Genomic DNA, 27,899 nt, shown 5'->3' with positions numbered 1-27,899 from the left:
ATTTCATTCCAGTAGTATGTTCAGGTGCCAGTACTGACCGAATTTTTTCCCATAAGGAATATTGTGAAGTAGATTAGTCCATTTCAGACCCCCAAACATACACGTACAATCGCACTTACATAAATACACTTACATAATTGGTCGCATTTGGAGGTGATCGTTAAGCGGGGGTCCACTGTATTTACCAAAAATCATATATGGCTAACCCAAGCCAGGTACTAAAAATAAGCCACGTTGACTTTTTTGGGGTTATCCTAGGTTCTCTACACATATGCTGCTATGTGTAATAATCTATAGAGAGAAAATAACCTTTTTGTTTCAAGTTTATGGTGGAGTACGAGTGTATATCATAGTTAGCCCTGTGCTATACTCCATTTTCTCTAATATAAGGCCCCAAGACAAGGATAGGAGAAGGGTATTTGTTTACCATATCCTCTTCATAACTCTGTCAAACTGCTCGGTGTTATGCCAAATATTACTCATTCTGGAGTATTTAACATGTTTTATGTTATTTATATGGTTTCTTATGTCATATTAGATCAATTGTGATAGGCAAATAAGCTGTAGTGTTGATATTAGCATAATAATAACGCATATTCTCCTGCTTCATGAGACTGAGCTCATGGCAACCGACAGTGGCTTCAAAGCCACCTTATCTTTAATGGATAATGTACTGTGTAGGTGCTTTACATAATGAGAAGCATTTCTTTTATTCATTGGAACCATGCCTAGGGCTAAAAGTAAGCAGGTTAAAACAATAAATGGAGAAAAAGAAATTAGAATGACTTATGCAGCAAATAGCACCACCAAACAGTACCAGCAGGTTGGTGTGGCGACCCTGGAAGTTTGAAATTATGCTAGCCAAAATTAGTGCCGAATAACTACTAATAATAATAATACTTATAGCAGTAGGTAGTATGCTGGTAGACATAAACCGCCCAGGGAGGTACTACCATCCTGCCAAGCAAGTGTAAAACGAAAGCCTGTAATTGTTTTACATGATGGTAGGATTACTGGTGTCCATTTTTCTGTCTCATAAACATGCAAGGTTTCAGGTACGTCTTGCTACTTCTACTGACACTTAAGTCACACTACACATATATGTACAAGCATATATATACAAACCCCTCTGGGTTTTCTTCTATTTTCTTACTAGTTCTTGTTCTTGTTTATTTCCTCTTATCTCCATGGGGAAGTGGAACAGAATTCTTCCTCCATAAGCCATGCGTGTAGTAAGAGATGACTAAAATGCCGAGAGCAAGGGGCTAGTAACCCCTTCTCCTGTATATATTACTAAATGTAAAAGGAGAAACTTTCGTTTTTCCTTTTGGGCCACCCCGCCTCGGTGGGATACGGCCGGTGTGTTGAAAGACTTATAATAATAATAATAATAATAATAATAATAATAATAATAATAATAATAATAATAATAATAATAATAATAATAGTAATACAGTATAACAATAGTAATAATAATACCTTAATTTTTAGAATTTTTTCATAATTTTATTTCATGTTTTTGTGCCAAATGCTTCAAAATACAAATTGGTAACACTCTGGGTGGCTGTAGGTACAGCTGCTAGACCACGGCTATCTCAGTGCCGACCAAGGGTCAAAAGGATGAGGAGGTGCGCCACTCTGAGTGACCGCAAAAAACCCTTGGGACACATAATTTTGTCTTATATTGTACAAATTTCTTACACCACGTCTCGCCCGAAGAGACAGTATTCACTTACGATCAGCAAGAAGCTCAGGAAGCGATTAGAAACTACGAAAAAAAACTAGAGAAGCTGCCCTGCCTTCAGTTAGTGTGCCAGTGTTTACAAGCCAGTGCGGTCGCATCTATGCATACACTCAGTACATTTTGTATTATTCTGGTGTTTTTAGTGCTTGTAACTGCAAAATAAGCCACCATGGGCCCCAAAAAAGCTTCTAGTGCCAACCCTGTGGTAAAAAGGGTGAGAATTACAATTGAAAGGAAGGAGATCATCACAAAGTATGAAACTGGAGTGCGTGTCTCCGAGCTGGCCAGGTTGTATAACTAACCCCAATCATCCATCGCTACTATCTTGGCCAACAAAAAGGCAATCAAGGAAGCTGTTGTAGCAAAAGGTGCAAGTATGTTTTTGAAACATAGATCGCAAGTAGTCGAAGATGTTGAGAGACTGTTACTGGTGTGGATAAACAAAAAACAGATATCACCACATCCTCAATAAAGGTAAGTGTCATTTATTATTCATTACACAATGTATGTATACATGCATTGTGCCTCTATCCTTCTGTTTGTGTGTAGGAAAATGTATATTTCACGTGGTAAAAATATTTTTTTTCATACTTTTGGGTGTCTTGAACAGATTAATTTGAGTTCCATTACTTATGGGGAAAATTAATTCAGCTAATGATAATTTCATCTAACGATGAGCTCTCTGGAACAGATTAATATCATCAGTCGAGGGTCCACTGTAACTGCATTTCAATTAATTTAAACGAGGAAAACTGACTCAGCATACAAACAAATCAAGATACGAACAAGGTCACGGAATGGATTAAGTTCGTAAGCTGCAGTTCCACTGTATTCAGAGCGCTGGTCGAGGGTCCACTGTAATTGCATTTCAATTAATCTAAATGAGGAAAATTGACTCGGCATACAAACAAATCAGGATACGAACAAGGTCACGGAACGGATTAAGTTCGTAAGCTGAGGTTCCACTGTATTCAGAGCCCAGGCAGTGAAAACTTATGTTTACGTTTGGACAGTTTAACCCTTTGACTGTTTCGGTCATATATATACGTCTTACGAGGTACCGTGTTTGACGTATATATACTCAAATTCTAGCAGCTTCAAATCAAGCAGGAGAAAGCTGGTAGGCCCACATATGAGAGACTGGGTCTGTGTGCACCATATAAAAAAATCCTGAAGCACGCAGTGCATAATGAGAAAAAAAACTCCGACCATTTTTTTTAATTAAAATGCCGAGTTTGTGGTCTATTTTTGTATACTATTTATGGTTATATTCTCGTTTTCTTGGTCTCTTTTGATAGAATGGAAAATATTATAGAAATAGAGGTGATTTTGATTCGTTTTACTATAAAAAGAACCTGGAAATGGAGCTCAAATTAGGGGAAATGTTTGATTTTTGCCGATGTTCAAAAGTAAACAAATGATGTCATTGTTCAATAAATGTCCAACTAGCCATTCTAATAAGCAGTCATGAATGGGTTGACATCATCTGTACAATTATTACAGTATTGCAGTAGTCTGCATAACAGTAAATCTGCTATTTTTTGTTTGAACAAAAATTCATAATAGAAAGCAAGAGTAATATCATAGGGGCCTGGAGACGTGACTGATGAACAAAGAAAATGTTATTTAAGAGCCAGGAATGTCTGCACTGTTCATTCTGGACCTTATTTTGAAATTGTCATATTTTAATTTTCGTGAAATTGGCCAAATTGCAAATTTCTGACCACGTTATTGGGTAGTTGAAATCAGTATATGGGCAGTTTCTTGTGCTCAATCGATAGAAGAAACGGAGTTCTAAAGAAATAGCTATGAGTTTGGTCGACTGGAACAATGGAATTAGCCGAAAATAGTGCTCAAAGTGGGTGAAATCACCGATATGTAAATATCGCCAAGGTCGCTAGCTTCGCGAGAGCGTAATTCCGTCAGTTTTCCATTAAATTTCGTTTTTTTGGCGTCATTACAATCAGGAAAAGATTCTCTATCATTTCATAAGAAAAAATAATTTTTTTTTTTTTTTTGAAATTTTGCGACACCAGGAGACACCTCAGGATTGGGGGTTGCGACAGTCAAGGGGTTAAGGGTTAAACCAGTTCTATTCGCAGACGACACTACTTACGTTTATTCTCACCCGAACCCTGCTATACTTTGACACACCGTAAACGAAGAGCTGCTAAAAACATATACTACAGTGGTACCCCGAGTTTTAGCCATAATTCAATTCCAGAAGGCTGTTCAAGTGTCGTTACCAATCGAGTTGGGAGCTGTATGAAACTCGGGGTACCGCTGTACTTGGATGATGACCAACAAACTCACTCTCAACAAAGACAAAACATACTTCATGCTATTTGGAAACAGAGCCTTAAATATCTATCTTAACATATCGATAAATAGTTCCTCTATTACAAGACACACTGAGGGTAAATTTCTAGGTCTTCTCCTTGACTGTAATCTTAAATTTCACTCCCATATCCAGCATATATCCAAGAAAATTTCCAAATCAGTAAGCATCCTTTCCAAGATATGATACTATGCACCCCAAACTACACTCCTTACCCTATACCACTCTCTGATGTATTCCTACCTCACCTATGGTATGTGTGCCTGGGGATCAACCACAGCCAACCACCTTAAACCTTTAATAACTCAACAAAAAGCTGCTGTGTGGATGATTACCAGCTCCTGCGCCAGACAGCACATCCCACCACTTTACAAAAGCCTGAATCTACTAAATATACGAGGCATACACTCTTATTATTGTGCCTACTGTATGTATATACAGAACATAAAACTCCAATATAAACCCTCCGCTTAAACTTCTCCTTGATAGTTACAACAGAACACACAGTCACAATACAAGGCACTATGACATCCCTCATGTCAGTCTCACACTATGCAAAATTCCAATACACATCAAGGGTCTTCAGACCTGGAATTCACTACCTGAACCAGTAAAGGATCCCATGACAACATACAAATTTAGGACTATGCTTAAAAAATCATCTTGTCTCTCAATAGTAACCAAACCAACCAAAACAATTTCTAACCAGTTTGATGCAACTCCTAAATACTGTACTATTATATGACCTTGAGTCTATTAAAACAACAGCCAATCCCTGAAATATTGCTGTTTGAACCATTAATTGTCACTGTTTTTATTATGTGCAACTTCAAAATTATTATTCCAATCCATGAAATATTACTGTTTGAATCAATAATTGTAATATTGTTTTTATGTGCAACTTCAAAACTATTATTCTTATAAACCTCCACTTTGACCACCTCACATTAGTATTAAGATAAAATAAAGATTTATTAAAAAGTTAACCACACTTATCTTGTCTAAAAGCAAGTAATTATTATGTATTAGGTTAAGTCTGCCCGGCATGATAATGGCTTTCTTTGTACTTAACTAATCAAAATTGTAAATACACATTGTAACCTTGCAAAGAAATAAAATCTTTATCTTTTTTATACTTCTGTTTGAATTACTTTTAGTTACAAGGTTACAGCAGGTTACCAATTAGACCTCAATAGACCCAAAAGTGAATGTAGACAAAGTGCCAAAAAATAATTTAACACAAACAGGCCAACATTTGTCAGTGTGGATTGCAGTTGCTTACCCTTCACACACAAAAAAAAAAAAAAAAAAAAATCTAAAATGCAAGGAATGAGTCAATTTAATGAATGAAATTAGTAGATTGGCAGCAAATCAAAATCGAGAACAACGTCCAGTATTGGGCCCCTACTTAAACAAGATGGGTCCTACACAGATGACAGCAAGGAAATGAGTGAGCTACTCAAGTCCCAATATGACTCAGTTTTTAGCAAGCCGCTAACCAGACTGAGAGTCGAAGATCAAAATGAATTTTTTATGAGAGAGCCACAAAATTTGATTAACACAAGCCTATCCGATGTTATCCTGACGCCAAATGACTTCGAACAGGCGATAAATGACATGCCCATGCACTCTACCCCAGGGCCAGACTCATGGAACTCTGTGTTCATCAAGAACTGCAAGAAGCCCCTATCACGAGCCTTTTCCATCCTATGGAGAGGGAGCATGGACACGGGGGTCGTCCCACAGTTACTAAAAACAACAGACATAGCCCCACTCCACAAAGGGGGCAGTAAAGCAACAGCAAAGAACTACAGACCAATAGCACTAACATCCCATATCATAAAAATCTTTGAAAGGGTCCTAAGAAGCAAGATCACCACACATCTAGAAACCCATCAGTTACACAACCCAGGGCAACATGGGTTTAGAACAGGTCGCTCCTGTCTGTCTCAACTATTGGACCACTACGACAAGGTCCTAAATGCACTAGAAGACAAAAAGAATGCAGATGTAATATATACAGACTTTGCAAAAGCCTTCGACAAGTGTGACCATGGCGTAATAGCGCACAACATGCGTGCTAAGGGAATAACAGGAAAAGTCGGTCGATGGATCTATAATTTCCTCACTAACAGAACACAGAGAGTAGTCGTCAACAGAGTAAAGTCCGAGGCAGCTACGGTGAAAAGCTCTGTTCCACAAGGCACAGTACTCGCTCCCATCTTGTTCCTCATCCTTATATCCGACATAGACAAGGATGTCAGCCACAGCACCGTGTCTTCCTTTGCAGATGACACCCGAATCTGCATGACAGTGTCTTCCATTGCAGACACTGCAAAGCTCCAGGCAGACATCAACCAAATCTTTCAGTGGGCTGCAGAAAACAACATGAAGTTCAACGATGAGAAATTTCAATTACTCAGATATGGTAAACATGAGGAAATTAAATCTTCATCAGAGTACAAAACAAATTCTGGCCACAAAATAGAGCGAAACACCAACGTCAAAGACCTGGGAGTGATCATGTCGGAGGATCTCACCTTCAAGGACCATAACATTGTATCAATCGCATCTGCTAGAAAAATGACAGGATGGATAATGAGAACCTTCAAAACTAGGGAGGCCAAGCCCATGATGACACTCTTCAGGTCACTTGTTCTATCTAGGCTGGAATATTGCTGCACACTAACAGCACCTTTCAAGGCAGGTGAAATTGCCGACCTAGAAAATGTACAGAGAACTTTCACGGCGCACATAACGGAGATAAAACACCTCAATTATTGGGAGCGCTTGAGGTTCCTAAACCTGTATTCCCTGGAACGCAGGAGGGAGAGATACATGATTATATACACCTGGAAAATCCTAGAGGGAGTAGTACCGAACTTGCACACAAAAATCACTCACTACGAAAGCAAAAGACTTGGCAGACGATGCACCATCCCCCCAATGAAAAGCAGGGGTGTCACTAGCACGTTAAGAGACCATACAATAAGTGTCAGGGGCCCGAGACTGTTCAACTGCCTCCCAGCACACATAAGGGGGATTGCCAACAGACCCCTGGCAGTCTTCAAGCTGGCACTGGACAAGCACCTAAAGTCAGTTCCGGATCAGCCGGGCTGTGGCTCGTATGTTGGTTTGCGTGCAGCCAGCAGCAACAGCCTGGTTGATCAGGCTCTGATCCACCAGGCCTGGTCTCAGACCGGGCCGCGGGGGCGTTGACCCCCGGAACTCTCTCCAGGTAAACTCCAGGTCCAGGTAATTCAGCTTGTGTTATACATCACCCAAATTATATTCAAGCCCATCTTAATTTCTTAGCATACCACTGTAGTTTGGAGGGATGCTTCTAAACTGTTGTGTCCTGGGCACCTTTGCAAAAACAGTGATTATGTATGAGCGAGGTGAAAGTGTTAAATGATGATGAAAGTATTTTCTTTTTGGGGATTTTCTTTCTTTTTTGGTCACCCTGCCTCGATGGGAGATGGCCAACTTGTTAAAAAAACAAAACAAAACTGCAGTGTTTTAATTTTCCCTGAATAAAAGGGAAGGTTAGGAGGGAGAGGATAAAGACTGAGTGCTAGAGAAATGGACATCCAACATGTCTATGTGAGCACATTAGATCTGAGTGGAGGCAGATGGTTTTTATGACTTGAGGCGCTGTTGGAGTGTGAGGAAGGAAACATTCATAGACTCAAGGAAACCAGTTAGACAGACTTGAATCCTGGCAGTTGGAAATACAGTGCCTTCGCTCTCAAGTAGGGGCAGAAATGTTTCAGTTTGGAAGGCCACCTTCTAGCAATACAGTGAATAAATGTGTGAAAGTGTTTCCTTTTATCAGGTGGGAGACAGCTGGTGTGTTTAAAAAAGGATTATTGTAAAAGCACTGTGATAATGTCAAGGATATGAAGTTGTGATTAGTGTTCTTGTCTATGTCTGCTATGAGGATAAGAAACAGTAATGGCGATAGGACCATGCCTTAGGGTACTAAACCTTTTATATTGAAAAGACTTATCTTACTTATCTTTTGTTATACCTACTGACCTCATTTTATGAGCTATTACATGTTTGCATCTGTTTAATGTCTTTGCAAGAAATTCATGTTAATTACATAAGCATTTTGTTTTCCTTTCATGGCATCCATAACTTTGTCATATTCATCTAATAGTTGTGATAGGCAGGGTCTTCCAGCTCTCAAATCATGTTGACTTGAGCTACATAGCTAATATTTTGCCATGAAATCAGTAATTTGGTGTCTCAGAACCTTTTCAGAGATTTTTGTGATGTGTGATGTTGGTGTGACTGGTCTGCACTTTTTAAGGCTCTGGGATTTCACTCAGATCTAAGCTCCTCCTCCTTCTCCAAGTACTCTTGCTAATAGTAAAGTACTTTGCATTTCTTTATAAACAACATATTCTAGAAATCAAGCCCAAATGCTGTATTTGTGGGTATACTGTCTATTTCCCTTTCAAAATTATAGGACAGGCTGGATTAATTAAATAACTATCTGGATGCTGAACTCTTCTGGAATCAACAGGATCACTGAATACTGCATTGCAGGATTTTGTTCATTTCTACCCTATTACATCATCTCATCCACAACTACAAAAGATTGTATAAACATTTGCTCATAACTGACAATCAATAATTTCTCAGTTAACCCGTAAACGATCCAAGCGTATATATACGTTCACTACCCCAGTGCCTCAAATATTTTTAAAAAATAATTTTTTTTATGAAAATAAAGAGCACATTTTTCTAAGTGTTATAGGATAAAAAAAAATTTAGGGTCAGTACTTACAGAGATATGAGGACGAGAAGTTGGCACTGGATGCTCACGTGACAGCAACATCGAGTCCTGCCACTTGCAGAAGTGTTGCCGATATACCTTTTTTCCTATTTTTCATATTATTTTATAAAATTTTTATGCTCTGATAATTATAATTTATAGTAGTTCTTGTCACTTCATAACCAATCTTTGTTCTGACACTAGTATTAGGTACTGAAATTGTACTCAAATTGTCATAAAAGACACTGACAGGTGGACATTTACACCTGCCTTGGCCATTTAATATTGTCTTGGAATACATACAAAGTATTTATAGGTCCCAGCAATGTTTTCGATATGTGGAAGTATATAATAATAATAATAATAATGTGCGTGGATGTAGTGCTGATGATAAGAAAGAGATGATTGCTGATATTATGAATGAAAAGAAGTTGGAAGTCCTGGTCCAAAGCGAAACAAAGCTGAAGAGGGTAGACGAGTTTCAGTGGGGAGAAATAAATGGGATTAAGTCAGGAGTAGCTAAGAGAGATAGAGTTAAGGAAAGGGGTAGCAATAATGTTGAAGGACCAGTTATGGAAGGAGAAGAGGGAATATAAATGTGTAAATTCAAGAATTATGTGGATTAAAATAAGGGTCGGATGTGAAAAGTGGGTCATAATAAGCATGTATGAACCTGGAGAAGAGAGGAGTGTAGGAGAGAGATTTTGGGAGATGTTAAGCGAATGTATAGGAACCTTTGAACCAAGTGAGACAGTAATTGTGGTAGGGGACCTAAATGCTAAAGTAGGAGAAACATTTAGAGAAGGTGTGGTAGGTAAGTTTAGGGTGCCAGGTGTAAATGATAATGGGAGCCCTTTGACTGAACTTCGTATAGAAAGGGGTTTAGTTATAAGTAATAAGTATTTTAAGAAAAAGAGGATAAATAAGTATACAAGATATGATGTAGGGCGTAATGACAGTAGTTTGTTGGACTATGTATTGATAGATAAAAGAGTGTTGACTAGACTTCAGGATGTACATGTTTATAGAGAGGCTACAGATATATCAGATCACTTCCTAGTTGTAGCTACAGTGAGAGTAAAAGGTAGATGGGATACAAGGAAAATAGAAGCAGCAAGTATGAGAGAGGTGAAGGTGTATAAACTAAAAGAGGAGGCAGTTAGGGTAAGATATAAACAACTATTGGAGGACAGATGGGCTAGTAAGAGCATAGGCAATGGGGTCGAAGAGGTATGGGGTAGGTTTAAGAATGTAGTGTTAGTGTGTTCAGCAGAAGTTTGTGGTTACAGGAAAGTGGGTGCGGGAGGGAAGAAGAGCGATTGGTGGAATGATTGTGTAAGGAGAGTAGTAAGGGAGAAAAAGTTAGCATATGAGAGGTTTTTGCAAAGTAGAAGTGATACAAGGAGGGAAGAGTATATGGAGAGAAAAAGAGAGGTTAAGAGAGTGGTGAAGCAATGTAAAAAGAGAGCAAATGACAGAGTGGGTAAGATGTTATCAACAAATTTTGTTGAAAATAAGAAAAAGTTTTGGAGTGAGATTAATAAGTGAGGAAGCCTAGGGAACAAATGGATTTGACAATTAAAAATAGGAGAGGAGAGTTATTAAATGAAGAGTTAGAGGTATCGGGAAGATGGAGGGAATATTTTGAGGAATTGTTAAATGTTGATGAAGATAAGGAAGCTGTGATTTCATGTATAGGGTAAGGAGGAATAACATCTTGTAGGAGTGAGGAAGAGCCAGTTTTGAGTGTGGGGGAAGTTCGTGAGGCAGTGGGTAGAATGAAAAGGGGTAAGGCAGCTGGGATTGATGGGATAAAGACAGAAATGTTAAGAGCAGGAGGGGATATAGTTTTGGAGTGGTTGGTGCTAATATTTAATAAATGTATGGAAGAGGGTAAGGTACCTAGGGATTGGCAGAGAGCATGCATAGTTCCTTTGCATAAAGGCAAAGGGGATAAAAGACAGTGCAAAAATTATAGGGGAACAAGTCTGTTGAGTATACCTGGTAAAGTGTATGGTAGTTATTATTGAAAGAATTAAGAGTAAGACAGAGAGTAGGATAGCAGATGAACATGGAAGCTTCAGGAAAGGTAGAGGGGGCGTGTAGACCAAGTGTTTACAGTGAAACATATAGGTGAACAGTATTTAGATAAGGGTAAAGAGGTTTTTGTGGCATTTATGGATTAAGAAAAGGCATATGACAGGGTGGATAGGGGGCAATGTGGCAGATGTTGCAGGTGTATGGTATAGGAGGTAGGTTACTGAAAGCAGTGAAGAGTTTTTACGAGGATAGTGGGGCTCAGGTTAGAGTATGTAGGAGAGAGGGAGATTGTTTCCCAGTAAAAGTAGGCCTTAGACAAGGATGTGTGATGTCACCATGATTGTTCAATATATTTATAGATGGGGTTGTAAGAGAAGTGAATGCTAGGGTCTTGGCAAGAGGTGTGGAGTTAAAAGATAAAGAATCAAACACAAAGTGGGAGTTGTCACAGTTGCTCTTTGCTGATGACACAATGCTTTTGGGAGATTCTGAAGAGAAGTTGCAGAGGTTGATGGATGAATTTGGTAGGGTATGTAAAAGAAGAAAATTAAAAGTGAATATAGGAAAGAGTAAGGTTATGAGAATAACAAAAAGATTAGGTGACGAAAGACTGGATATCAGATTGGAGGGAGAGAGTATGGAGGAGGCGAATGTATTCAGATATTTAGGAGTGGACGTGTCAGCAGATGGGTCTATGAAGGATGAAGTGAATCATAGAATTGATGAGAGAAAAAGGGCGAGTGGTGCACTTAGGAGTCTGTGGAGACAAAGAACTCTGTCCGTGGAAGCAAAAAAGGGAATGTTTGAGAGTATAGTTGTACCAACACTTGTATAGGTGTGAAGCATGGGTAATGAATGTTGCAACAAGGAGAAGGCTGGAGGCAGTGGAGATGTCATGTCTGAAGGCAATGTGTGGTGTGAATATAATGCAGAGAATTCGTAGTTTGGAAATTAGGAGAAGGTGTGGGATTACCAAAACTATTATCCAGAGGGCTGAGGAGGGGTTGTTGAGGTGGTTCGGACATGTAGAGAGACTGGAGCAAAACAGAATGACTTCGAAAGTGTATAAATCTGTAGTGGAGGGAAGACGGGGTAGGGGTCAGCCTAGAAAAGATTGGAGGGAGGGGGTAAAGGAGGTTTTGTGTGTGAGGGGCTTGGACTTCCAGCAAGCGTGCATGAGCGTATTTGATAGGAGTGAATGGAGACAAATGGTTTTTAATACCTGACGTGCTGTTGGAGTGTGAGCAAAGTAATATTTATGAAGGGAATCAGGGAAACCGGCAGGCCGGACTTGAGTCCTGGAGATGGGAAGTACAGTGTCTACACTCTGAAAGAGGGGTGTTAATGTTGCAGTTTTATAACCGTAGTGTAAAGCACCCCTCTGGCAAGACAGTGATGGAGTGATTGATGAGGAGAGTTTTTCTTTTTTGGGCCACCCTACCTTGGTGGGAATCAGCCGATGTGTTAATAAAAATAAAATAATAAAAATAAAATAATAATAATAATAATAATAATAATAATAATCATAATAATAATTTCTCTTAAAGCATGTAAAACAAGCCTCAGTCCACCCCTGACAGTGAAGTGATAAGATGAGATAACATTAGATAAGAGTTGATATTTGTTTTCACCAGTACACAAACATGTCTGTCTATTTTTCTGTCTGTCTAGCTCTCTGTCTCAGAGAGAGCCACAAGACTGCATCATCATGTTTACTCAAATCTTCAAGCAAAGTATAGCACTTCATCTGGATATTTTGGGCTATCCTAGGTAATTTACACTATTTATTTTTTTTATTATCACACTGGCCGATTCCCACCAAGGCAGGGTGGCCCGAAAAAGAAAAACTTTCACCATCATTCACTCCATCACTGTCTTGCCAGAAGGGTGCTTTACACTACAGTTTTTAAACTGCAACATTAACACCCCTCCTTCAGAGTGCAGACACTGTACTTCCCATCTCCAGGACTCAAGTCCGGCCTGCCGGTTTCCCTGAACCCCTTCATAAATGTTACTTTGCTCACACTCCAACAGCACGTCAAGTATTAAAAACCATTTGTCTCCATTCACTCCTATCAATCACGCTCATGCATGCCTGCTGGAAGTCCAAGCCCCTCGCACACAAAACCTCCTTTACCCCCTCTCTCCAACCTTTCCTAGGCCGACCCCTACCCCGCCTTCCTTCCACTACAGACTGATACACTCTTGAAGTCATTCTGTTTCGCTCCATTCTCTCTACATGTCCGAACCACCTCAACAACCCTTCCTCAGCCCTCTGGACAACAGTTTTGGTAATCCCGCACCTCCTCCTAACTTCCAAACTACGAATTCTCTGCATTATATTCACACCACACATTGCCCTCAGACATGACATCTCCACTGCCTCCAGCCTTCTCCTCGCTGCAACATTCATCACCCATGCTTCACACCCATATAAGAGCGTTGGTAAAACTATACTCTCATACATTCCCCTCTTTGCCTCCAAGGACAAAGTTCTTTGTCTCCACAGACTCCTAAGTGCACCACTCACTCTTTTCCCCTCATCAATTCTATGATTCACCTCATCTTTCATAGACCCATCCGCTAACACGTCCACTCCCAAATATCTGAATACATTCACCTCCTCCATACTCTCTCCCTCCAATCTGATATTCAATCTTTTATCACCTAATCTTTTTGTTATCCTCATAACCTTACTCTTTCCTGTATTCACCTTTAATTTTCTTCTTTTGCACACCCTACCAAATTCATCCACCAATCTCTGCAACTTCTCTTCAGAATCTCCCAAGAGCACAGTGTCATTAGCAAAGAGCAGCTGTGACAATTCCCACTTTGTGTGTGATTCTTTATCTTTTAACTCCACGCCTCTTGCCAAGACCCTCGCATTTACTTCTCTTACAACCCCATCTATAAATATATTAAACAGCCACGGTGACATCACACATCCTTGTCTAAGGCCTACTTTTACTGGGAAATAATTTCCCTCTTTCCTACATACTCTAACTTGAGCCTCACTATCCTCGTAAAAACTCTTCACTGCTTTTAGTAACCTACCTCCTACACCATACACTTGCAACATCTACCACATTGCCCCCCTATCCACCCTGTCATATGCCTTTTCCAAATCCATAAATGCCACAAAGACCTCTTTAGCCTTATCTAAATACTGTTCACTTATATGTTTCACTGTAAACACCTGGTCCACACACCCCCTACCTTTCCTAAAGCCTCCTTGTTCATCTGCTATATTTACACTATGTATACACAAATAACCCACTACCTCCACTACTACTACCACTACGACCTCCTGCCTATATATACCCCTCCTTCTCCCCTTTTCGTTAGTGTGACTTGGTAAATGGTCCAAGTTGGACCGAAACGTCTTCTTAAGCTCCTCTCTTCTATGTGCGGGTTATTTGTGTATCGTTCCAGTCACGGTATTGTGCCTTTTTTTGTTACACTATGTATAAATGTATTTATGTGTACCTGTGAGACAGATATAAACAGACAGATACAGGTAGACACAGACAAACAAATGGAGCGAGCAAGCGAGCGAGCCAGCCAGCCAGCCGGCTGAACAAGCATTACGTTCCAGAATTGTTTCTCTTTACTTAGGGCAGGTTATAAGACATTCTGAAAGGGTGTTGCACAAATGTTGCACATGGGTTATTATCAAGGTTTTTTGATATTTCCTCAACCACTTATGGCCACATCTACCTCAAAGCCACTAAACTTGGGGTCAACATCACTTTCCTCCTAAAATGGGAGAGTTAATACTACATGAAATCAGTGAATCCCAAGTGTTTGCTGCAGTGTTTGCTCTAGCTGGTGCTCATTTGAACTGGTACTCCCACAAGGTACTAAGTGGTCCCAGATTTTTTTTTAATACAGTGCACACTGCTATGAACCATTCTATGCTGACAAGGCATCTCAGGCCAATCGTGCCATATTTAAAGGCAGGGAAAATAAAACATTTATATACGTTTGGGGCACTAGTGGTAAGATCGTATATATACATTTGGACCGTTTACAGGTTAATCATAATGATCAAGACTTAACTGTTTTTGCCCATTATCTGGCACAAGATAATTTCACTGAATGTGAAATACTGTTTGCAAATATAAATGTAACTTATATAAAGATCTATTAGATTTCTAAATAAAATCTTCTGCAGTTGGTAAAACATTAAAAAATGAAGCAGCTGTCATAATTTGGTTAAAACATTAGAGGCAAAGGTTAACAGCAAATCTGAAAAATTTATTAGAAGAAATAAATTAAAACTATTATATAAACAAGATGACAAATAATGTTCCTACTTACTTGGAAGCCTAAACTGTACATTTTTAACAACATTTCACATGTAAACAGCACCACGAAGAAAAGATTTGTATAATCTGAAAGAAAGGAAAAAAAACTTTGTAAGTAACATACAATGTGTATGTATATACTACATGTGTGTGTGTATACACAGTAGACCATCATTAAGATACGATGTTAGGAAGATTTTATGCGAAAACTGATGCTATACTGTTCATTTACGACAGTTCAAATTTAGGGGAAAAATATGGAACGCTGCAGATGCTTTTCCCTCCACCTTACAGGCAGACTTTGGGGGAAGGTTCAGCTACAAATAATGAACACAACCTCCTATGCCTCAGTTCTCTGAATATACATCCTATACCATACTCAGCTATGTTAGTGAATCAACTTTTTATCTTTTCATCATCATAGCAACCAAGAGGAATGAGAGTGATGCTGGAAGTGGCAAGAAGTTAAGGTGTAAAAGTCTTGGTGTTTTGAAAAAAAAAAAAAATCAGAAAAGCTTAAGAGTGGTGCACAAAAAAATAAGTAACCCAAGTTGTAACCTCCTGAAAAGAATGAAACATAGGTCACAACAGCAAAATAAGATGGAAAAACTGAATGAATAGATTGAGAAGAAAAATAAGAAAGGTACACCACTTAATTTCATCTTAATAGGAGTACAGATGCAACCCTACTTATGAACATTCTTGTTACAAACATTCGGACATACAAACAGAATGCCGTGTTAGTTAAAGTTTCATTCACAATACTTCTGCAAATCCAAATTTTGAGTTGCGCGCCTTCTACATAGTATGACATTTTGCCGCAACCCACGCCAGGGAGCACCTAGAGGAAGAAGACTTTGAGGAGCTGTTTGAGTCACAATCTGAGAAGCTGACGAATGGAGCTGGAAGAGATGCAGTGTAAGGAACAGCAAGAGGAACAAGATGAAACTGTTCCTTCTAAAACGATAAGATGAAAATGACGGCCGAGGCCTGAACAAGAGTGCATGTTTAGTACAGGCTGGTTCCATAAGTTAAAAATTGTGCAATCAGTTGTATAATATTAAGTTTCCTGGGAAAAGTACTTCCACTGACCATATGGCTGCAGGGAATTTCCATGGTGAATTGGAGGAAATTATTTCTGAGGATGACTATGAACCACATCAAGTGTTTAATACTGATGAGGCAAGTCTTTATTGAAAGAAGATGTCATCAAGAACTTGCATCAGTCAGCAAGACAAAAGTGCACCGAGATTCAAGGCAGCAAGGAATTGCCTCAGCTTGTTACTGCAGGGTAATGTGTCAGGTGATTTTAAGTGAAAGCCCATGGTTACTTACTGCTCCAAGACTCCCCATGCTTTGAAAGATAAAGATAAAACCACCTTACCAGTTGTTTGGAGGTCAAATCAGTCAGCATGGCTGACAGAAGAATTATTTATGGACTGGTTGAAGCATCAATTTATTCTAGGAGTCATGTTTTACCTGTGCAGCAAGAATCGTGCATTCAAGATTCTCTTCACTTGATAATTCCCATACTTATCCAGAACTCTTACTGGATATGTATCCGCATGTAAAAGTTGTATTTTTACCACCAATTGCAGCATCTTTAATACAACCACTGGATTGTGGAATTATTAGCTCATGTAAGTGTAACTACACATGAAAAGTGATGCAGAAAGTTGCTGTAGCAAAGGACAGTGGCTCAAACATTGAGGTATTAAACTTCCGGTGTAAATTTAACATTGCAGATATCACCAGCTACGTCAAAAGTGCATAGAACAAAATGCCCCAATCAACATTAAATGCAAGCTGGAGAGTTATGGTCTAGAGTGGTGAATAATTTCACAAGTTTTCTCCCCTCAGTTGAGAGCCGGTGCAAGAAACTGTTCAGCTGGCAAGGAGATTACCAGGTGAGGGCTTTGAAAAAATGCAGGAATATGTGAATAAGCTCTCAGGAAGCTAAGGAAAGAAGTTTAGAGGAAATATTGGCAAAGCTCAATGCCCAGATACCAGATGAAGATAAGGAACAATAACCTGAAGAAAAACTGTTACACGAGTAATTCTATATTATTGGTAAAGTTGCAAACCTTTTCACTAAAGAGAACCCTGACAAAGTCAGAAGCACTGCTCTGAAACTGGGTCTGGAGCAGGTGATGATGCCTTACAGTCAGTTATATAAAGTACTGCAGGGTAAAAGACTAAAGACGTATTACAGAATTCCTCAGTACAACCAATGACATCAGTGCAGGAGCATAAGACATCCACCTCAACCAACAATCCACCACCCCAGTAGGGCCACACTATACCTCTCCACTCCTTTTAAAATCATCAGCATATACCAGCAACATGTCACTACATATAGCTACAATTAAATAAATTTTTTTTTTTTTACAGTTTCAAAGCCTAAAACAATTTGTTCTGACACATTTTCTTCAGTTAAAAATTTGTTCTGTCTTGACATATTTGCTTCAGTTAATTTTGGATGATGCATTTACTTAACTATTTGCAAAAACAATACCACCATTTTAATCGACAGTCTACTGCATTTATTTTTTTAATTCAATGGGACACCACAAGCACAGCTTTGCTCCTGTAGTTACAAATAGGCAATTACAAACCTATTATATGAAATTAATTATTATGTCATCTTAAACCATACCACGGGCAGGGACAGAACCCGCGATCAGAGTCTCAAAACTCCAGACCATCGCGTTAAGCCACTGGCTAATGCGATGGTCTGGAGTTTTGAGACTCTGATCGCGGGTTCTATCCCTGCCCGTGCTATGGTTTGTTTGCAATCGTGTCATTACGATTTCATGAGTCGAATTACGTCATCTTTCTTGATAGCGATAATTTTTTATTTTTCAAAACACATTTGGGAAGAGTGAGTTTGACCAGAAGAATGTAAGTCACAATAAAACTGCAGGAACACATCACACTTTGGAAAGAAAATGTTAAGACAATGTTTAGATCAGTCCTGGATTATTATAAAGTGACAAATGAGCAAGAAACTGGTGTCTGGTTTTCTACCCATTTTCTCACTCAATTTTGATTTGCTAATGGTCTAGGATGAACCAAAATGTTGTCTAAAGTTTCCTCATTGAAGTGTGGGTTTTTTATGTCTAGTATTAGAATAATAGCTCTCTCTCTCTCTCTCTCTCTCTCTCTCTCTCTTATTTTATGTGACTTGCACACTGCTGCATGGAACGATGTTACCTTTATGGTAAGCAAATCTACAGAAAAATGCAACTAAACAAAATCCCTATTTCATACATTCTTGCAGCTACAGTTATTCACTAATACCTAGCAAGTGACAAGATAAACTCCTCCTGGAAGTCATTTAGCCAGTCAGGTTGGAGGTCATGCTCACCAGTCAACAAAAATTCACCTTGGAACAAACTTGGCATCAAGTTGGTGGCCAAGCATACCAGTGAAGAGAGAGACTCGCCTTGGAACCATCTTAGCCAGCCAGTTGGTGGTAGTGCTCACTAACCACGATAGACTCACCTTGGAACTGACTTAGCCAGTCAGGTTGGCGGTAGTGCTCACTAGCCAAGACTGCAGTGTTAAGGAAGACGAGGACAATAATGAGCCAGTAAAAAGCTTGAGACTTGACGGCCTTTCGACACGCCCGCCTTGCTCTCCGATTAATTCTGTAGGAGCAAGAATATTATATCTATCAGGAAAGAGCTACCAAAGCAATGAATCTACAATTAAAGTGCAATGAAACAAGACTAAAAAAGCCGAGTTATGCTATTTATGAAATTTAAATGATATGATCATAGAGTATCATAAAAAAGACTTACATTACAATACTTAAAAATTTCCAAGAGTACCATTGTGAAATGAACCAAAATTTATATTAGGTAAATAACTCAGTTTATGAAATATACTGTATATGGTTTTCAAAAATTCTTATATAGTATTAGTTTTGGCATTTTGTGAATAATGAAGTAGTGAATTGTCAAAAATTCTTGTTAAAATTTGAAAATAAACAAACAAGCTGTTTAAAATTTAACATAATATACCACAAGGTGTATATTTCATTTTAAAAACACTTATTTCTAGGGCCAGTTTAATTATCACCATAATAAAAAAATATTAAGCTGTACATTAAAATAAATTCTTGTATTTAATCTCCACCAAACTTCCTAGTTTTGGAAATTTCCAGAGGTTAATGCTGCAATCACTACAGAATATAACATTAAAGTAACGATTAATTAACATCATAAAACTTTTGTCGTTCATTCATGGTCAACTACTTAACTAAAATTTCTTGGGAAGACAGTATATAAAAACTTGCATATTTAGTAGATTATTATTTTATAAAGAATATCTTTACTCTACAGTATATTACTCATCCTGTATACATTTTTAATTTATATAATAGTAAACTACACAAACATTGCTACCCACAAGGCATTAACCAAGCTAATCAATAAAAAAAGACATATACAGTGGAACCTCAAATTTCGAACTTAATCCGTTCCAGGAGCTAGTTCTAAATTCGGAAAGTTTGAAAAGCAAAGCAATATTCCCCATAAGAAATAATGGAAATACAATTAATCCGTTCCAGAAACCCAAAAATATTCACAAAAAATACATTTTATGGAGATTTATTATAGTTTTACATACACACAACAAATATAGTGTACAATTATGTATTAATAAATTGAAATAAACATATAAAATAACATTTTTACTTACCTTTATTGAAGATTGGTGATGGCATCTGGAAGATAGGGAGGAGGAGAGAGAGAGTTGGGGGTTAGTGTTTGGAAGGGGAATCCCCCTCCATAAGGACTTTAGGTATCAAAGCCCTCTCTGGGGTTACATCCCTTCTCTGTCTTTTAATGCCACTAGAACCAGCTTGAGAGTCACTGGACCCCTGTCTCACAAAATACCTGTCCACAGTCCTCTGTTTCTGGGGCCTCTAAGATTTCCCTAAAATGGGACATGGTTTTGTCACTGAACCTGTTGCAAAGATGGCTTGTTTCAGCTTGCTCAGGGTGGTATTTCTCCACAAACATTTGGACATCATTTCACTTGGCGCAAATCTCCTTAATCTTTGAAGAAAGCGGACAGGTCCAGTACCCGGTGGTTCAAAAATAGGGGCTCGTTCAATAATAGGGACAAAGTTGGTTCGAAAAAAGTAGTCAATTTTCAAAGAGTTCAATAAGCAATATGTTCGAAATTTGAGGTTCCACTGTATTACATTCTCTAAATAAATCACCCAGTTTTTTTGAGCAACTGGCAAATATGGCAGAATTTGAAAAACTTATCATATGGCAAATATAAGTACAGTGGTACCTCAGTATACATCCTTAATCCATCCCAGAACCTTGGACTTATACCAAACAGGACGTATACCAAACGAATTTTCCCTTAAGAAATATAGGGAAAACGATTAATCTGTTCCCATGAAAAAAAAAATCCTACTCTTATTGGCATATTATACATTGATGGGGCTGTATAAAATAATTTAAACACCGCTTAATACTAAAATATGCAATTTAAACACTGCTTAATACAAAAATACATACATAAATACTAAAGAATTAGATGAAATAAATGCAAACTTAACCTCATTTTACTTTGCTAATATTACATAATAATAATCACGCTTGGGTACATTAAATGTCTTATTTTACGTCAATATAATCATTCTCATTAATCCATCTATGATAGTTTCAAAATTATGTAAGAAACATGTTACACAGCATACAAACATGCTATGTTTATATGCTATGGAGGTGTCGTTGCCAGGTAGAGGGAAAACATTCTGTAATACTAATAATAATCACTCTTGGGCATATTAACCCTTTCAGGGTCAGTTTCATACTAGTACGGCTTGCACGCCAGGGTTGGTGCCGTACTAGTATGCATAAATTCTTGCGCCTTCAAATCTAGTGAGAAAAAGCTGGTAGACCTACATATGAAAGACTGAGTCTGTGTGGTCAATGTGCACAGTATAAAAAAATCCTGCAGCACACGGTGCATAATGAGAAAAAAAAACTCCATGTTTTTGGTTTAAAACGGAGACTTTGCAGTGTATTTTCGTGTGGTATTTATGGTTGCATTCTCATTTTCTTGGTGTCATTTTATAGAATGGAAGACATATGACAGAAATTGAGATGATTTTGATTGGTTTCACAATGAAAAGTACCTTGAAATTGAGCTCAACGTAGAAGAAATGTTCGATTTTTGCCAATGTTCAAAAGTAAATAAATCATGCCACGCATCCAATACACGTCAACTAGTGAGTCTAATATTCTTTCACAAGTGCGCTGATATTATATATACCATTTCTACACTAATGCAGTAGTCTGCATAACAGTAAATCTTCTATTTTTTGTGAGAATAGAAGTTCAAAGTGGAAAGCAAAAGAAATGTAAGAGGGGCCCGGGGACGTGACTAATGAACAGAGAAAATGTTATTTTAGTGCCAGGAATGTCTGTCTTGTTTATTCTGGATCCTATTTTGAAATTGGCAAGATTGCCAAATTCTGACCACTTTATTGGATAGTTGAAATTGGTAATCGACTGGTTTCTTGTACTCATTCGACAGAACAAATGGAGTTCTAATGAAATAGCTATGATTTTTGTCGACTGGTGCATTAGAGTTGATAGAAAATAGGGCTCAAAGTGGGTGAAATCGCCGATGCGTAAACATCGTCGAGACCGCTAACTTTGCGAGAGTATAAATCTGTAAGTTTTTCATCAAATTTCATACTTTTGGTGTCATTATGATCAGGAAGAGATTCTCTATCATTTCCTAAGAACATTTTTTTTTTATTTTTTCAAAAAAATTTTGACCTTGAGAACAAGTTTAGGAGAGGGCCTCTCGACCATTAAAGGGTTAAATCTCTTATTTTATGTTAATATAGACATTTTCATTAAACCATCTATGATATTTTCTTCAAAATTATATAAGAAACACGTTACACAGCATATAAACATGCTATGTTTATATGCTGGGCGGAGGGAAAACATTGTTTTCTCTGGTCCAGCACCAAAGAAAACGTGTATGAATCTGCATTTGGCCTAGTCACTCTGCTTTTGTTTACAATTCTTGGCATGAATTATTCATTACTTCTCCCTTCATTTATAGCGGCATCTAAAGGCAGTTGTTAGAACTATTAAATTCAGTGAACAAGGTATGTCGCTGGTAATAATATGGCTCTGGGCTGCAATGTAGCGCACAGTGTCGTGACTCATTTTGACCCATACCAGTTCTAGCACACGAGTCATATTCCAAACAAAGGTCGTATACCAAGCAAAAATTTTCACAGCCAAACAGGACATATACCAAGTTGAACTTATACCAAAGTGTTCGTATACTGAGGTACCACTGTAGTTCTTAATTAAGTAAAAAGTGATGTAGGGGTTAAAAGATACACCATGCATAACAAACTTTCATTGGGTTGAGATTTATCAAGTCACAGAGAGGATACTGTTTACACACTTATATAGTACAATATACACTCATGGAGAGCGAGGTAATTACAATAAATAACCATACGCCAGGTGATAATGATGCGGGTAGTGGAGCACTGAAGTTGGCCACTTCGACTTTGTTTACACTTCCATACACTTCACCTCTATTGCTTTCACCACTCCCATGCTCCCCCACATCCACCTGCCTCACTTTCACCTTCACCTTCACTTTCAATTCCCTCACTGCCTATCACCTGTTTTTGTCTCTAAAAGAAGTTCAGTCTTTGTTAATGTTTTATAAAAGTTGGATTTGCCACACTGCATTTGTAATGACATTTCTGCTCAATATTCTTGAGTCATACCATAAATAATGCAGGCTATGGCAACTACATCATATCGACAACTGATATAATGACTGCTGCTGCTTATTGAATAAATTTTCAATAGTAAAATTTACTGCTTGTTTATTCAAATAAAGAATATCACCACCATTGTACATACATTTTTTTGTATGCTATTTTTATATATCACAATGTTGACAAGGTTAAGCCTGTTTTATTATAATTTTAAATTTTTTTAACTTACAGGCTTCTTAATACATATAAAATAAAAGACTATGATGTTCTGTGTTATAATGCAAGAATTGTGTTTGAAATACTTTTGGCTTGATTTGACATGCCTAATAGTCAAAATACTTTCATGTATCAGAAATATAAATGCAACTTATAAAAATAGTAATCTAAACGTTGTTAAGGAAAATCAGTGCCAGATATAAAATCCATTATTCTTAAAACGATGATGAAAATGCTCATATGAGCAGTTAAATTTCTATGGAGAACCAACACCAGCTGAGAATTAACCAGATGACACATCATGCATTACAAGAGTTAATTATAACTAATAGATTTACCGAATAAAGCTATCTAACATCTCAGAAATTTTATGAGCTCAATTTTAAAAAATTCAGTGGCTGGTTTGAAATTTACAACTGAGCAGTGGGTGGATTTCAGAAAATTCAAGGTACCCTATTTCCTTAATTATCAGTGTAATAACATATACTTTTAAACTCATATGAATAATCAAAAGAAGAAAATGTCAGTTCTGATTATCAACTGAACACATTTTGGTTAATATTCTATGGTTAATTCTGATGTTGAGATACAACCATCACAATGAAAAGACAATGGATGTTACTTGACTTCATGTTGTCTACATAATTTCTCAATCTTCTCATACTTCTTCCCACAGTTTCAATACAATTTCTTCTCTAAAATATAAGTAAACCCTCAGTGAACTATATGAAGTGACACACTGTGAAATGAGTCCATTATAGCAAAATTGTCAAATTCTCATTAAATGTAACTCTAATGGCAATAATATTTTATCCGATATATGTGTACACACAAAAAGCTGTTAAGTGTATAAGAAACCCGCTGAGGATATTCTAAGGTTTTATAGCTGGTATGGCACACTATTTTGAACTGCAAAATTTTCAAGAGTCAGTATTTTCTTAGATTATGCGCTAATGATATAAACATTATAATTTATTTAAAAAAATGTATATTCTGGTTCTGGAAAATTTATTAAAAAGTTTTTAAAACATTCTACAGATACATTTTATTTTTTTCAAGTTCATGTAAAATGCAATAATACACAGTAATGGGAATTTCAATAATAGACATGACAGTTCAATTACTACAGGGTTCCAGTTTCTCAGAGTGCCAGCATCTAAAAAATCAAAATATTTAATTGAAATTTTTGACATGCTTTACAATCAAGTAGTCCCAAGAAATTTTAATGTCTTTGCAATCATTTATGAATAAAACTTTAAATGTATTAAAATTATCATATCTCAAAAACATTTATCTATATACAAGTCATAGAGCATATGCAAGAAAATAGGAAATTTCCAAAATGGGAATATGGCTGACATACTGAACATGCATATCCAATTAAAAACAAAACACAAATCACACATACAAACATATCATACAGCATTCTATCAAGTATGATGAGCTGTGAAAATTTTTAAATAAAAATTCCTCATTCTTGCACTAGAATTTCCATTGTATTAGCGTCATGCTTATATGTCACATAATATTTATGTCAATCAAGCAGTAAACAGAACCGTCCATAGGTAGTAGGAACATTTTTACTATTACATATAAGACATGGAGAATGATCATCATAAAACAACAATTATCAAGAGATATTAAATATATACAGTGTGTGTACCTCAGTGAGAGATGGCCAGTTCTCCCTCCATGGCACAAAGTGAACCCCAATAACATGTAAAACGTCTGGAGTCTTACTCAGACCACAAATTTCACATTTCTTGACTAAAAATGTTGTATAATGTAAAACTACTTGACATCACAGAGTTGATGTTAGATAATGCCAAATTTAATCAAATTACATTTCCAAAAATAAGACAGTTAACACTTTGACTGTTGGTGTGGTACAACCACATGTGAGAGAATGAGCCTGTGTGATCAGTGTGTGCAGTATAAAAAAAAAATCCTGCAGCACACAGTGCACAAGAAAAAAAAAAAACTCCGACCATGTTTTTCGATTAAAATGCCAACTTTGAGGTGTATTTTCATATAGTATCCACGGTTGTATTCTCGTTTTCATCTCATTTGATAGAATGGAGGATATATTACAGAAATAGAGATGATTCTGACTGGTTTCATGATGAAAAGGACCTTGAAATTGAGCTCAAAGTAGCAGAAATGCTCAAATTTTGCCGATGTTCAGGAGTAAACAAATGACGTCATTGTCAAATAAGTGTCCAACTAGCCATTCTAATATGCAGTCATGAATGAGTTGACATTATTTATATAATTATTACAATTATGTAGTAGTCTGCATAACAGTAAATCTTCTATTTTTTGTGTGAATAAAAATTCAAAATAGAAAGCAAGAGTAATATAAGAGGGGCCTGGAGATGTGACTAATGAACATAGAAAATGTTATTTTAGTGCCAGGAATGTCTGCATTGCTTATTCTGGACCCTATTTTGAAATTGGCATCTTTTTTAATTTGTGTGAAATTGGCAAACTGCCAATTTCTGACCACTTTATTGGGTAGCTGAAATCGATCAATGGGCGGTTTCTTGTACTCAATCGATAGAACGAATGGAGTTCTAAAGAAATAGCTACAAGTTTGGTCGACTGGAATAATGGAATTGTCCTAAAATAGGACTCAAAGTGGGCACAATTGCCAATGGATATATACCGCCGAGATCGCTAACTTCGCGAGAGCATAATTCCGTAAGTTTTCCATCAAATTTCGTACTTTTGGTGTCATTACCCTCCGGAAAAGATTCTCTATCATTTTATAAGAAAAACAATTTTTTTTTTTTTCAAATATTTTGCAACACAGACACTTCAGGATTTGGGGTCTCGACAGTCAAATGGTTAAGTGTAATGGTTATTTTATGTTACAAAACTACATACAGTGGACCCCCGGTTAACGATATTTTTTCACTCCAGAAGTATGTTCAGGTGCCAGTACTGACCGAATTTGTTCCCATAAGAAATATTGTGAAGTAGATTAGTCCATTTCAGACCCCCAAACATACACGTACAAACGCACTTACATAAATACACTTACATAATTGGTCGCATTCAGAGGTAATCGTTATGCGGGGGTCCACTGTATATTGAAGTAACAACAGGAAGAGAGAGTAATGCTCATAAACGTACTGTCAACACTATTTCCATCCCCAGTAATTATTATAACTAAAACAGTCAATACAGCTTTTGCATTACAGTACTATTTCTTCATAAAAAAACTGCTGTTTCAATATACAGACCTTCACTGTTTAAAATAATCATTATATTTAACCCTTTGAGGGTTTCGGCCGTACTAGTACGGCTTACGACCCAGGGTTTTTGACGTACTAGTACGCCTAAATTCTAGCGCCCTCGAATCTAGTAAGAGAAAGCTGGTAGGCATACATATGAAAGAATGGGTCTATGTGGTCAGTGTGCGCAGTATAAAAAAATCCTGCAGCACACAGTGCATAATGAGAAAAAAAAAACTTTGTGTTTTTGGAATAAAACAGCGACTTTGCACTGTATTTTCGTATGGTATTTATTGTTGTATTCTAGTTTTCTTGGTCTCATTTTATAGAATGGAAGACATATTACAGAAATTGAGATGATTTTGACTGGTTTTACAATGAAAAGTACCTTGAAATTGAGCGCAAAGTAGCAGAAATGTTCGATTTTTATCAAAGTTCAAAAGTAAACAAATCATGCCAAGCGTCCAATACACAACTGGCGAGTCTAATATTCTTTCACAAGTGCGCTGATATTATTTATACCATTTCTACACTAATGCAGTAGTCTGCATAACAGTAAATCTTGTATTTTTTGTAAGAATAAAAATTCAAAGTGGAAAGCCAAAGAAATATAAGAAGGGACTGGGGATGTGACTAACGAACAGAGAACTTGTTATTTTAGTGTCAGGAATGTCTTTCTTGTTTATTCTGGACCCTATTCGGAAATTGGCATCTTTTGAAATTTGTGTGAAATTGGCAAAATTGCTAAATTCTGACCACTTTATTGGATAGTTGAAATTGGTAAATGGGTGGTTTCTTGTACTCGTTCGATAAAAAAAATGAAGTTGTAGCAAAATAGTTATTTTTGTCGACTAGTACATTGGAATTGGCTAAAAATAGGGCTCAAAGTGGGCAAAATCGCCGATGCGTAAACATCGTCAAGACCGCTAACTTCGCGAGAGCATAATTCATTAAGTTTTCCATCAAATTTCATACTTTTGGTGTCATTATGATCGGGAAAAGATTCTCTATCTTTTCATAAGAAAAAATTTTGTTTTTTTTTTTAAATCTGGCCGATCCTGAGAACAAGTCTCGGAGAGGGCCTGTCGACCCTCAAAGGGTTAATAATCTTACCTCAACCTGTGTAAAACCCGGCATTCAAACAGTCAAATTTTAGTTATACAACGCCAAATAATTTTAAATTCCAGCTGTCATCTGCCTGAAATGCTCTGCATATTATCATCACATTCATGGAAGAAGCTGTAATGGGACTATGGGACCCAACACATATTGATGTATTTAAGTAACAGTTACTCTAGAATACCTAATTATATTGAACTAATGGGGGCACAACTGCTTAAATGACAGAAGGGCAGATCATCCTTATAGCTGTAAGGCAGCTGAGTCAAGCCTGTTTTTCTCAATATAATAGATTATACTATAGACACACAAACACACAATTTAAAT

The 27,899-nt window shown here is 37.3% G+C and overlaps 1 protein-coding gene across 15 annotated transcripts in view; it reads right to left on the bottom strand.

The window, feature by feature from the left end:
* Positions 1–18,862, bottom strand: part of LOC128700135 (Ca[2+]-channel protein alpha[[1]] subunit D) — a gene marked incomplete at its 5' end in the record, with an annotated part of 794,286 nt that extends 775,424 nt beyond the window's left edge. For all 15 annotated transcript variants that reach the window (XM_070100780.1, XM_070100771.1, XM_070100781.1 and 12 more), the window contains 2 exon segments: positions 15,226–15,299; positions 18,717–18,862. In XM_070100780.1, coding sequence (XP_069956881.1) covers positions 15,226–15,299; positions 18,717–18,862 — 220 coding nt within the window.
* Positions 18,863–27,899: the final 9,037 nt, after the last annotated feature.

The sequence above is a fragment of the Cherax quadricarinatus genome, chromosome 74, assembly GCF_038502225.1.
Source record: "Cherax quadricarinatus isolate ZL_2023a chromosome 74, ASM3850222v1, whole genome shotgun sequence".
NCBI lineage: Eukaryota > Metazoa > Arthropoda > Malacostraca > Decapoda > Parastacidae > Cherax > Cherax quadricarinatus.
The sequence above is the reverse complement of the archived record's forward strand: the minus strand, read 5'-3'. Positions and strand labels throughout refer to the sequence as shown.